This window comes from Citrus clementina, unplaced genomic scaffold (assembly GCF_000493195.1).
Source record: "Citrus clementina cultivar Clemenules unplaced genomic scaffold, Citrus_clementina_v1.0 scaffold_2, whole genome shotgun sequence".
Taxonomy (NCBI): Eukaryota; Viridiplantae; Streptophyta; class Magnoliopsida; order Sapindales; family Rutaceae; genus Citrus; species Citrus x clementina.
This window is the reverse complement of record NW_006262688.1, coordinates 34,766,491-34,780,207: the sequence shown is the minus strand read 5'-3', so window position 1 is coordinate 34,780,207 and position 13,717 is coordinate 34,766,491. Positions and strand designations below refer to the sequence as shown.

The 13,717-nt window shown below is 35.5% G+C and overlaps 2 protein-coding genes across 5 annotated transcripts; one reads left to right on the top strand and one right to left on the bottom strand.

Moving 5' to 3' along the window:
- Nucleotides 1-72: 72 nt before the first annotated feature.
- Nucleotides 73-5,223, bottom strand: LOC18053185 (protein MEI2-like 5). Of its 3 annotated transcripts, none has more exons than XM_006449552.2 (13): nucleotides 5,081-5,223; nucleotides 4,613-4,733; nucleotides 4,364-4,507; nucleotides 3,814-4,283; nucleotides 3,375-3,533; nucleotides 3,127-3,243; nucleotides 2,895-3,046; nucleotides 2,551-2,642; nucleotides 1,499-2,450; nucleotides 1,325-1,409; nucleotides 1,169-1,237; nucleotides 899-1,078; nucleotides 73-681 (listed from the first exon to the last, which is right to left on the bottom strand). In XM_006449552.2, exons 2-13 carry the CDS (start codon nucleotides 4,638-4,640, stop codon nucleotides 553-555), a joined length of 2,577 nt encoding a protein of 858 aa, XP_006449615.1. In that variant the 5' UTR covers nucleotides 4,641-4,733; nucleotides 5,081-5,223; the 3' UTR covers nucleotides 73-552. The 3 variants fall into 3 exon arrangements, with proteins under 3 accessions (XP_006449615.1, XP_006449612.1, XP_024047348.1); XM_006449549.2 differs by having other exon boundaries at nucleotides 4,613-4,655; XM_024191580.1 differs by lacking the exon at nucleotides 4,364-4,507 and having other exon boundaries at nucleotides 4,566-4,733.
- Nucleotides 5,224-8,765: 3,542 nt separating this feature from the next.
- LOC18053184 lies at nucleotides 8,766-13,323 on the top strand. 2 transcript variants are annotated; one of them, XM_006449547.2, is made up of 10 exons: nucleotides 8,766-9,185; nucleotides 9,399-9,535; nucleotides 9,640-9,774; nucleotides 9,984-10,094; nucleotides 10,572-10,856; nucleotides 11,133-11,332; nucleotides 11,705-12,005; nucleotides 12,120-12,230; nucleotides 12,502-12,693; nucleotides 12,805-13,323. In XM_006449547.2, exons 1-10 carry the CDS (start codon nucleotides 8,999-9,001, stop codon nucleotides 13,150-13,152), a joined length of 2,007 nt encoding a protein of 668 aa, XP_006449610.1. In that variant the 5' UTR covers nucleotides 8,766-8,998; the 3' UTR covers nucleotides 13,153-13,323. The 2 variants fall into 2 exon arrangements, with proteins under 2 accessions (XP_006449610.1, XP_024047247.1); XM_024191479.1 differs by lacking the exon at nucleotides 10,572-10,856.
- The last annotated feature ends 394 nt before the right edge of the window (nucleotides 13,324-13,717 follow it).

Genomic DNA, 13,717 nt, shown 5'->3' with positions numbered 1-13,717 from the left:
CCACAAATTTAAATATGCAAAGAATCCACCTTCCCAAAAATGCAATGGAGAGAATTCTCCCTTGCAACAAGATAACTAAGTCACAATTTATAAATACTAATATAATATTAACAAAATAAAAAGTTGTTTGTTGGTCGTTTCCACTATACAATTTCTATGATTGTTACCCACCTCACTTCCCCAACCCTGAAAAACCTAAACCCCAGAAAACATTTACCCACCGACTATCCCTGAGTAAAATTATCCAACCTGATGAATACCAAGAAAAGGGGGAAAAAATTAAAATCAAAATCAAAATGCCAAAATGGTGAGGAAAGGAAAAATCATGCACAAATCCCAATTATTCTTCCCCCTCCCATGAGAAACCACCATAATCCAAAATGATAATGCTTCTGCTTCAAAAGACTTCTTACTAAGCACCGTACAAAATCTGCATGCTGCTTCACCAAAAGTTTCACCTGTTCCTAAATTTTTACACTTGCATATATACGCTTAAGTGAGCACTTGTATCCCCATAAGTCTGGGCACACGGCATCTCCATTCACTTAACTGTCAGCTATTCTCTGGCTTATTGCCTTCATCATCTGCGATTGGGCTTCCTGAGGCATCCCTTAGATGTGACCCATTTGATGGACAAACTTGGAAATTCACACTGTCGGAATTGAGCTGCTCCTGAGTGACCTATAAAGAAAAACATACACCAAATCCTATTAATATGGATGTACTATCTGTCTTAAGTCTTGTTCCCACATTGGAAAAGAAGAGCAGAACATCTACAGGGAGATCCTTGCATGTTAAAAGCTTGCAGCAGTTTCGTCTATTTCATTTCATTTAAGTTCATTGCAAGCTATTATCGATCTTCAGCAGACTCTTGTCAAGGGAATGTTAATTGCATTACCTGATCACCAGCCTCTGGGCCCTCCGAATGAAACAGGATTGGGCGGCAGCGCTTATCTTCATTCATCAAACTTGAATTCTGGAAGTGAGCCACAAGCGCTGCCCTTCCCTGAATTCGAGCATATGCCAGAGAAGCAACTTTCTCGCTATTAAACTTCTCCCATTTCTTTCCATTAAATGCCTAAAAAGGATATTTTAAGTTGTATTATAATAATAATAATTATTATTATTATTAAAAAAAAAAGAATTCCTATTGCGCAAGAAATAGAACCTCATAAAATGGAATTATGTGCAAAGGAGACAACATATTGATAAATGCATAGCCCACATTGCATTTATTCTGCACCACAAAAGAAAATGTCAATCAGTATGATTTGAAAAATTCAAGAAAAACAATTGAAACCCCTGGAAAGCCTGATTTCATTACCTTAAAATCAATTGGTAGGTAAAGAAAATCATAAGTACCCTTGTGATTTTCATCAATCGCAGCAAGCAACATCTTTGAGGTGTATCTGAGGACAAAAATTAACAAAACAAAAATCAACAAGGCTTGGCATTTGCTGTGTATTGAAATATCACAGGATATAGAGCTTGATCTTACTTATTTGGGATATTTTTAATCATCAATGTTGTTCTAGTATCTTCTCCACTTCTAATCTTTTCCAACTCAAGCTGAAACTGTTTTTTGCTATCTATCTGGTTTCCATTATTATTCTCAATCCGCCTGCTCCGTCCACGCTCATATAATCCCTCACTATTGGCGGGTGTCAGTCCTGGGTATGGGCCATTACCTAGAAAAACAGGACTAAGCCTGGGTGAAGACATCACTCGAAAACTCGAACCATTATCAGAAAGATTTCTTGGAACAGTAATGCCAGGATTAACAGAAGCACGAGAACCCATATTCACCATGAAACTCCCATCATTCTGTCCTATACCCATGCCACAGAAAGCAACAGGATTCATGAATGAGGTCTCTGGTGACTCTGGGAGAAATCCAAAGCGCCTCTCTAAAGGAACACCGGATGGAGCAGATCCAATGTGATGGTGCTGGGATGAGCCAAGGAAAGACCCTTGCCGGCCTGAATATGGGAGACCATGGATCTTCCCATTGGATGAGAATGGATGCCCCATAGACGACGTCTGCCAGGCTGGAGAACTGCTATGCTCCGAGTATCGACTTGGACTCCCCCAGAGAAATTGAGGCCCTGATAATGTCTCTACACCAGATCCATTTGAAGGTGAGGGGCCAAATGAAGACACAGTTCCACGGTATAGGCCAATTTTTGGCTCTGAAAATGAATTCGATTGTTGAAAGGAAGCTCCATTGGCTGAAATTGTATTGGTTAATGCATGCTCCATAAGACTGCCCCTTCCTTGGTCCTTGCCAATAGGTGCAATTTTCTCCAAGGTTGACACCTGAGGATGCAGAATTGAAGCCAACCCAGGCATATGATTGCTGGTAGTGGGGCTCATGTTCCTGAAATTAGGGGATTTACTAATAGTTTGCAATGGATTATGTTCAATAGGGCTGCTGAACTGCACCCAGTTACCTGCCGCAAAAATTGCATCAAAATTAGCGTGCAAGCAAAAATGTAGACATAATTAAAAACTGAGTCCATGAGTTACAGAAAGCATGAAACAGAGACCTACCAGGCGGAGAATTGGTTATTGGAGAACCAACTTGATGCTGCAAAATCCTAGATTCATCTTGTTCAAGCTCTTGGTTCAGTTGTAGCATCAAGCTAAAAGACAGAGGGTACAACCAGTCAGTATTTATCCAAATTCATAAAGCAAGAAATCATTAAAATAAAATTGTAGAAATTAGAGAACAGCACAAAGAAAGACCAAATTTTAAAACTTCAACAATATAATCACAGATGGAAACAAAATTTAAAAGTTGAGGAGCAAAATTAGAAGTCCAAATATAGAGAGTTCCTTATACAAGTTATGGCACTATATACATTACAAGAGTCAAGTAAATCAAATTTACACACTTTCGACGAGCTCCACCAGGGCGACTAGGTTCAAGCTTTATGCGTTTTCCAGCTATGTCACTCCTATTTAATGACTTAAGTGCTGCTTCTGCTGCCCTGACATCATAAAATTCAATAAATTTGTGGTGCCGCTTATGAGGAGTTTCCCTTATCTGCGCTAGCAAACATATACCATAAAGTAAAGATGTCAAGCATATAATGTCAAAGACTTATGTAGAGGGAAAAAAATCACCTCTTTGACCTCGCCATAGGCCCCAAATATTTGACGGAGATCCTCATTGGAAACTGATGGATCCAAATTAAAAACTACCAGAGTACCTTGATTCAAATCTTTGTCTGATGGATTATCCTGGTGCAGATGCAAAAGAAAATGAGAAGGCTGAGTGAATGCATGCAAAATAGTAAAGTCGACATCAACAGCTAAAGAAAAAAAATGAAAAAAGGGAAGAAAAAAGGTATGTAAATAAAGCAGACGTAAACCTTCGGAATTGAAAAGTGAATGTCAAGCTTCCTCCGCCGCAGTGGCTTGTTCTGTAGTGCACGCATAGCAGTTCGAGCAGCACGAATATCATAATATGATATCATCACGAAGCCTCTATGTTTACATGCAGTGTACAGAGTTCTGATGTCTCCATATTGCTTCCAAATAAAACATATAAAACATAGAAAAAACATTAATAGTTGTCAAAAGATAAAGATTCTATACAGAATAAATACGGAATATTTAAGCAAGGATTTAAGAAAAAATAACTGATTAAGATCTGACATCCAGTATTACCGGTATGTCATCTGAAATTATGAACAACAGTACCATTGGTATAAACCGAAGGATAAGTCAAAAATAAGTTAGGAATAAAAATAAACACTTCTACAGACAATAACAGTAAGTTTGCCTGCCTAATTTTGAAATTTAGATTACCTCAAAGAGAGCTCTCAGCTCCGAATCTTCAACATTACTATTAATATTCCGAACAAATAATGTTCTCGAAGGATGCTCACCATATGGATGCTCCCCCGCAACAGTTCCCGCACCATTAGGAACACTGTAATGAAGCAACCCATTCCCAGATGCACTATCTGAGATACTTATTTTTGACATACTCATGCTCAGGCTCTCCTGAGGCTCGCCTTCCAATTCCATGCCCCCTCCACTACCAAAGATATCATAGTCTTCCAAGTCCTCAAGTGAAGAAGGCAACCCACGAAGGTCAAAATCATCCATTATGCCAGCTAAAAGCTCATCCTCATCATCAGGAAGTGAGTTTCCAATAGCAGGATTCATGATGCCTTCAAGTGGATCATCACTTGACACACCATGGTGGACTTTACTTAAGCCCGATGAGATATTATCAACAGACTGACGGCCAAGTCCCATGGCATTTAAGTTCACTGCATTCAGGTCAATAGAGGTGAGAAATTGACTCATACTTGAGAGAAACACAAAACTCTCAATCAACAGCCCAACATACACTTTTCATGTGGAAGAACAGGTAATGAGCTAGAGAAAAGAGAAGCATCGTCAGAGGCAAGGTACGAATCAGAACCAGCTATTCTCCCACACGAACCACCACCTACTTCTTTAGGTATATTCAGCTGTGGGATCTTAGGAGGACCTATCACATGTATCATTCATTCAAAGAAGTAAGAAGCTAGAACAGAAAATCCAGTTACCTTACTTTACAATCCCAATTCATGAAGACAGCAGAAGTTTGGGTTACCTGAAGAATGGTCAAAAAACTGCTTCATCGCGCCACCTTTCAGCTGCAGCCAGATATCAAGAAATCATCACGCGTCAGTTGTCACAGCACAAATCATATCATGAACAATCACAGCAGCACCCTTGAAAATACCCAATTGACACATGGTAGAGTAATTTACAAACTTAAACAAAAAGGAAAACAAAGTACTTGGAAAAACCAAAATCCAAAGACCACTGTCATTGACTACAAAACCAACAAGTTATCAGAAATTAATACCATTCGCTACAACCAACACTTTACCCGAAACCCAAAATCACTATAACAGCGACTACATGCAATATATATTCCAACAAACCAGCAAAATTGCTCTTTCACAAAACATCATACTTGGCTTTAAAATATAAACAAAGAAAACGCCAGAGCGGCTACAACAAAACACGAGCGAAACGAAAACTTATTGTGAAGCAATATTTAACTTTTAATTACCGAATGAGGTGAAAAATCAGCAAACCCTAGAGCTCCAACCAGTAATTGAGATAAGTTAATTTAAAGACTTCAACAAAGGGACATGCGCTTCGAAATTAGGACTCTGTTTGCGCTTTTTTTCCGTTTTTTCGCCTCTTCTGGGAGTATATATATAAATAAATAAATAAAAACTCTGTGGATAAAAAAGGAAAATAATTAATTACCAATAATAATAATAATAAAGAAACATAAAAAGGGAAAGGAATTTAGATTATGATTGGAGCAGGAAAGTTAAAAACAAAAAGGGGAAAGAATTATTTATTAAATAAGGAAATTGAACCGTGTTTAAATTAATTTTGGAGTCCGGTGACTAAGCAATTGTCTTGCCTGCCTAAATAACTTTTACTGTTTGGATAAGGTTCATATACTGAAGTTAACCTGGAATTTTTTATTAGTTATTTTTGCTAATTGCCCGATTTAAGATAAAGTATTACAAAATAAATTGTTTTTTTATATTTGTTGAGATTAACCTGCAACTTGATATTAATTGCGAAAATGCCATACCCTGTGGTCGGTGGTCGAGTCAAAGTAAAAAAAAAAAAGTAATTCGGATTGAAATAAATTTTATTCGACTATTTTTAATTTATAATAAAAGTTAGAAAGGGGATAATTATTAGCCACGTCAGTGGAGAATCCCACGGATTTTGAATTCATATTTTTTTTAGCTACAGTTTTAATTTTCGTTATTCAATTGAAAAAAATTGTAATATTTAATTAAATTAATCGCCAGAGAATAAATGTGCGTGGATTAGCAAATAGCAATAGCATAATGGATGTACGAGTGATGATACAATCACAAATTTTTATATAAATTGATGTAACATTAATTCATTAGTTGATTGAAAATATAAAATAATAAAAATAAATCATGTGGGTCAAGAGATATTTAATTCAACTAATTTTATCATGCCATATTAATTTGTACAAAATAAATTTATATAAGAATTTATGGTTGTATCATTACTCATGAATGTAGAGGCATAAAAAATATTTTATGAGTCATGATCTGTTACATAATATATGAAAAGAAAAATAAAATATAACCAATTGTATTGATAGTTTATATTTAAACAGTACATGTTAATGATTTTTGCAATTGATTGCTGAAAAGATTACATAATGAACGTATCTGTTTGTTTTTCTTTTTAAACAAAAAGGTCCAAACATAAATTACTGAGGAATCATGCCAAATGATTCAATATCATATGAGGAGTGGCCTCTATTTATCATCAGAAGATATTAAGTATAGCATCTTTCTCACATCTAACGCTCTCAAAAGCTTACTCCACTACGTCTAATTATTGCACACACAGCCAGGAGCGCAGGACGTGTGCATCACTGTTGCGAACGCAAGTAGCGGCGGGTGACATAGCTTCAGGAGCAGTCTGTTTTTGACCTTCCCGAGTGCACTCGCCATCATTTGAACATGAAATTTCTTGGCTCATTGCCTTGGTTTCAGCCATTGGCATTGTGACGAACTATTCGTAGAATGCAACGGCGCTGCGACGCATAGCGTGGCCAAGAAAGCCAATTTGAGGGCAGCCTTCTCCCAAACGTATCTATCTGTTTAAAACTTTAAATGGAAATGAAGGATTACTGGTAATATGAACTGTGTTTAGGCCCATTTAGGTAATATTGTACCTTTTAAAAAAAATATTATTAGTTGTATAATAAAGGTAATAATTTAAGAAAGTTAATTAAATGTTTGATAAAATTTATTTTCAAAAGTATTATGAGTTTTAAAATAATTACCCAATATCCTTTTTCGGAAAGGGGCACAAACGAGCTGAAATCCCCAATCCCCCATCCCCTTCTCAATTCTCCATTTTTTTTTGAAATTATTAATGAATAAATTATAAAATACTTAATATTTGTGTAAATAACAAATATCAAGATATTTAGACAAATACACTATGAAACTCTTGAGCCCAGTTAATTAATTGTAGTCCTGAATTACTATTCAATCATGTCTTATTCAAAAGGCTCGTCCCAACATTTTTGTTTTAAACTTTTATCTAATAAAATTAAAACTAATGCAAAAGCTAAAGGTATAATATCTAAACTTTATTAAGATACATTATAAAACTTTACTTTTATTTAAAATTTTGTTTTAATATAATTAAATCAAATTCAAAAACTAAAAATGTATAGTTATTCGAAGGTCATTTGAGAATTAGAGATCTTCAAGAATCTTCTATAATTATTTAGGGAGAGCATAAAAATTCTCTTAAGTAATTTCTGACCAAGATGGGAAGGGAACAAATACATATGCAAAATATTAATGATAGGTACGGAAATATTATTAGTTACCTCCCCTCTCATTATCATCCCTAATCAACAAGATGAACAAATAAATAAATAAATAGTTTCCTCCTTAATTTGCATTTTCACATTCCACACTAAGGATATGCATTAGGAATATTCCATCAATTTATTTCTCAAACTGGGGAGTTCCTTTAAAAAATCAATAATGTATCTGATTGACTATTTTGTCTCGACTAAAGTTTATTGTTCCATCAGTGTAAAAAAAAAAAAAAAGTTTATTGTTCCATGCTTAAAGCATGTCATTTTAAATCTTTCAACGATATTTTCCTTCGTACCGAAGGGAAACGGTTAAGTCTTTCGAATGACATGATAAAAATATGTACACGTTTTTTTGTCCCCCCTGAAAATGATGTTACATGTGTTAAGTATTTGTATAAACATATCCACTATGCTTATTCCGCTGCCTTTAGAGAGCACAAGATTATCTATTTAACACTAGTTCTCTCTATGCATGTAGAGGTGGTAAAAATATCCGTTCGGTCCGGACCCGGACCATACCTGATCCAGATATTAAGTCGGATCGATCTTGAGCATCACTTGATAAATTCAGAATTCGGATTTTATTAAAAAAATTATAAAATATATATTATTTTAAATATTTTATGTTTATTTGATTCATTTATTATACACATATAAAGTTTTAAATACTTAAAATTTATATTTTCATATCAAATTTTATTAAAATAAATTTAAAAATATTCTATATTCAAATCATAGCAGAATTAGAAAAGAATACTGAAAGGTCTTATTCATAGTGTAATGATTACTTTATTGCCTAACCTCGCTTTCTACATCTAGTTAAAAAGTAGGGATGGCACTACATATAGGCTATTTCATGCAATAGCAAAGTTGTTGGGAGATGGTAAACATCAAATTTGATTGGTAAGTTGAAAAGCATGTGGGTAGGTAGGGATCTCCTTCTTTGGACTCCCTCCTTTTAACATCGACGGGGAAATGGGAATTTAGTTGCCTTGCCTTCACAGTACTTATGGCTACCTCGTAAAGAAAAAAATCATCAGTCTATTATCGGTCACAGGCTTGTAATCTAAATGGTTCTTCAGAGACTTAGTTTGGATAATTCATCTTATTTAACAATTTTTACGGCCTTGTTCAGATTTTAAAATTGGACATAAGTCCATTGTACACAATTTGCTAACTTAACTTTGCAAATTCATAATTTTGTAGTTTTGTTGGAGAATTTACATTTTAATTATTTTTTGCGCATCTTTTTGAAGGCGCTTCTCTTGAAAAGAAAAAAGAAAAAAAATTGTTTTAAAGTAAATATCCGAAAAGTAAAAGGTTACAAAGGGGCAAAAAAAAAAAAAAAAAAAAATTCCTCACATGCGGCGAGCAGGTAACCGTGAGAGCCGAATAAAGTTGTATGTATTATAGCCACTTCAGTCGGGCTCGACGGGGCTTTGGATAAGGATACGGCGGTGCACCAAGAAAGTCGAAGTAGAAGACCTGAAGAAATTCATCAGCTGTCAGCTGGCCAAGACTTATAAGAATAGAACGTTAAAATGAAACAAAACTGAAAATTAAGGAAACGAAACGATGCATAGAGCTTCACTTGCCTGCTCTTCAGATCCGGTGTTTCTATCACCAAGCTCTCCTCGTCTTCCGCTGTCGCTTCCACTTCAACATCAATTACCTCGCTCGCTTCCAGCTTCCTTGGGTGTGCAATTGCTCTCAACTTCTCCCCAAATTTACCGCCGTGCCGTTTCTCTTCTTCACAGCTCTGGTAATCCCACTTATCTGAATCTTAGAATTTCTTTTCTCGAATTTAGATTTACTGACGATCATAAAGCTTATTTGTTGTTGTTCTTTTTTTTTTTTAAAAAAAATCCCAACTATGCGGCACTGTGTTGTAGTGAAATTGTTGTGCAGAACATTTTGCATTTGTTAAAATGATGGCTTTTCATGATCATGATTGTTTGTTTTATGGCAACTCCAGCTACTCAAGAGATTGTTGAAACTAGTACGAGTGGATTAGACTTCGTTGATGTTGGTTACATATACAGTGTTCATGGTCTTCAAGGGGAGATTTCTGTGAAACCCAGCACTGACTTTCCTGAGTTGCGATTTACCACGGTATGAAACTACTCGGAATTGTTATCTGATAGTAGATTCAGGTTTTAATACCTGACTGTTTCGTGTTGCTTATGGGAGAGGAGAATGATCATTTATTTCTGCAGCCTGGAACAAGGTGGCTGAGGCAACAAGCTTTGGGAAGAGAAACAATTCGAGAAGTGAAGTTAATCGACGGAAGAGAACATCCTGGACAGAAGAGTTGGATACTTACCTTTGAAGGAATTGACACCGTTGAACAGGTGAGTTGCTTCTTGATTTTGGAGTTATCCTTTTGTTTCCTGATCAGTTAATGCGACTTAAAATGAAAAATGCTTTTCACCAAGTACCCAAAATTACCATGTACATTGTTGCTGCCATCTTGTTCAATGCAAACATTGAGTCACAAGTTCTTTTAGTGAATTACTATGTATCTATGTACTTCATTTTAAATCTTTCGAAACTTTATCAGGCTAGGCCACTTGTTGGTTCAACATTACTTGCAAGAGAAGGAGATAGGCCAGAGTTGGAAGATGGTGAATTTTACACCCGTGACCTTGTTGGCATGAGAGTTGTTATGAAGGTTTGTACTTATTGTGGCACTGTTTTTCATTATTCTGCTAACTGCAACAACATTTTGCTGAAATAACAGTTTCGGCTTTCTTCTAATGCTGCATTATGATTGACCTCAGAGGTTTACTTTAGGTTTCATTGTTTGGCTAGAATCCGTGAAAAGGCACAGAGATGATCATTTCTGGTTTCCCCCTTCTTTGATTTTTAGATCTGTTTACTGTGTTTGATTTCAGATTCTATTAGAATCAGAGAACTCATATATTTTTCTTTTTCACATGTTGTTTAATCTATGAATGAGAAACTATTGCAATTTCTCAACGATGTGGTTCTGTTAGAATAATCTTAATCATGGACTTAGTATCATCTGAGGTATGAAAATCTAGTACATGATTCATGATGTTAAGAAAAATAAAAAGAGATCTATCTCTTTTAGGTTAAGTAGCAATTCAAGGTTTTAGTTATGCCTTTTTTTTTTTTTAATCCTCAGGAAACTGGAGAACTTGTGGGAACAGTTGTTAATGTTTTCAACAGTGGAGCCAATGATCTCTTGCATGTCATGTGTTATTCTTCTGTAAATGTGGTTGAGGGAAGTGAAGAAGCAAGCTCATCAGCAAGTGATGCATCTGGTCGCCTTGTGTGGATACCATTTGTCGAAGAAATTGTTCCAATTGTTGATATGAATGGAAGAGAAATGCAGATTACTCCTCCAAAGGGTCTCCTTGAGTTAAACTTACGCACTGACGAGAGGTCCAAGAAAGAAAGGCGGCAGCTTGTGAGGCATACTCTTTGCTAGTCTACTTGCTTTATTAGTTAGAAGTTTGCTGGCAGTAATTTCATCCAAGTTGATATTCATTCGTGCAGTATTTCCATGTAAATGATACCATTTCTTGTGTTTCTGTTATGCATTAATGTTCTGAAAGGCTGGCTATTGTTTTGCATTTTAAAGAATAGCCCCTTTCTTCTTTTGTCGTTCTCTTTTAATTATTACAAATGATTGCACTGGTTGTTTTCTTTTTACTCAAGCCTGACTTCTTTATGCACATTTCAGGAATGGAAAGAAAGGAAAAAGTTCCAGAAACGCTTGATAGCTGCAAAAAAGAAACTTCGTGAAATGGAGCAGCAACATGTCTTTCATGGGTTTAGATTTGGAGAGAAATACCAAATGAGCTTACTTGCAAATCACATTGTGGGTATTAATTCAAAATTACTGCAACAGGCATTGCAAAATATTGAGATACCTTCGAAGAGGTGAAGTTTCGTAATGAGTGAATACTTTCTATAATCATTAACTTCTTATACGAGTTGAATGCTCTTTAGTTGTTCATCAGATACTGATTCTGTTATCTTATCCTGTTTAAATGTAAAGAAAATTTGTGTGGGCCTATTCACATTATAAGTTTTACCTTCATAACATTGTTGATTGAACCTGATTGGTCTGTCTATCCATATATATTACTCCTGAAGACCTAAATCAGTTCAACTGACAATAAACTAATTTATTGTGAACAGTTGCAAGGTGGCAAAACTCTCTACTTTGATATAGTTGCAAGCACTATTGGGCATATGCATTGTAGGATTGAGCTGTACCAAAACTTACTTTTCTCTGTCTTCTTGAATCAGATGGAACGCAACTGAGTTAATGAACGCTACAAAAGCAGAACTAATGATTTCTTCCCTGAAGATATCAGGGGAGGGATCCCTTGGCCCTTGTGCACATGCAAAGAAAGTGGGTACAAATTCTAGTTTGCAAAAGAAAGGAAACCATCTTGTTTCTGAAGGCAAAAAGGCTATGGTGTTAGTTGTGCACAACTGTGAGGAGGGAAACGAATGTGACCCTCATTCTGTTGTCTCTGAAAGTACTGCAAATAAGTCTTTAGCCCTCCTTCAAACATTACTTTCTGATAATCAGAGATTTGTAAAGGTAATACCATATTCTGACTTTCATTTGTAAAGCTTTCTCAACTTGACAATGATGAGGAATCCATCTTTAGGTTGTTTTTAAGGGCATGGCCTAACAAAGTTGTTTTATTTTCAGATAGAGAATCGTGCATCTATGCCACTGGTTTTGGTTTTGCCAGCTCTGGAAATGCAAATGTTGGAAAAGCTATTCTTGGATAATGATCACTTTGCTTTTGATTCAAAAAAGGTGAGTAATATTTCAGAATCATTTTTGTAATTTTTTTTCTTTTATTTAGAATCTTGAGATTCTGCCGCACAAGCTGTAAAGTAAAGTTGTCTATTTGAAGAATATTTAGTTGGATCATACTAAAGTAAAGTTGTCTATTTGACTTGTACTATTCCGATTTACCAAACTACCAATTACACAAGATGAAGCATTCTCTACCACTTCTGAATTTTGTAGTTGTCTGGAGTGTGTGTTTCATATTTTTGTCCGTAACATATCAAACTGCTAACAGGTTTGGTTTTTGGAAGAAGAGAAGCTGCCAATTGTTAGTCGCTCTCCCACTGAACAGAACAAGTTCAAGATTTTGATGAAGTCACCCTGGGAAATACTTCAAGCACCAGTCGGCTCTGGAGGAGTCTTCAGCTTGCTTTCATCACACAACATTATCAAGAATCTTGATGAACTGGGTGTGGAGTATATTCAGGTATGACCCATTGCGAAACAGGAAGTGCGTCTGATTTCTGAGTTGATCTCCGCAATTATTGACTTGATTTCTTACTATTTCATTGCTGCTTTATACTTTACCTGTTTGCAGATATGCACCGCCAATCCAAGAAATGCAATTGGGAATTCAATGTTTCTTGGGTTTGTTAAGTCATGTGGAGCAGATATAGGCTTCCAAATTTCTGAATATGCAAAGCATTCTGAGGAAAGGTTTAACACGATGCTCTCAATGAATGTTATGAAAAAGTTGACAAACCATATCAATAAACTTGAGTTCTATGCCACCCCGAAGCTGAATTCTCACGTTGAGAAGGTTGACAAAGAGTTCATTGATGTTATCCCCGCTGCTCCGAACTCATACGAGCTTCGTAGTTCCATTTACAGTTGCTTAAACGCCTGTTCTCTTGATAAAGTTTGTGTTATGGAGATCACGGAATAATGTACAAGAGATTTTGTTTCCCAGTTAATGTATTCTAGGTCAAATTACACAACTTATGCGCATAGAATTGTTAGTAGCTCAAATAGATTTTGTTCCCCAATTAATGTATTCTAGTTCAAATAGCTTCCATTTTCACATCATTTGCAAATAGAATTATTAGTAGGTTGATTGTCATTCTTGACACTCCGGCGAATTTCTTGATGGATATATCTTGAGTCGAACTTGAATTTTAAATTTACAATGTAGTACTATGTATTTGAGGGTATCGTGAGATAGTAATAATTTGATATGAATATGAAACTAAATTAATTTTAACTTTTAAGCTATAGTAGTTAGGTTTTATTAAATATTTTAGTGACATAACTTTGGTACAAATAAGTTTTTATTTCAACATGCCCTTAATCAAGTTTGAAGAAATTATTTTACTTTTCTAGCAAATAAGTTTTTATTTCAAGGAAAATTGAAAATATAAATATAAATCTTTGGTTAATTTTGTCAACACCCATAAGTTGTGGGAGTGGTGGCCGAAGTCTCGACCATCTCTGCTGCAAATAAGCATGTCACT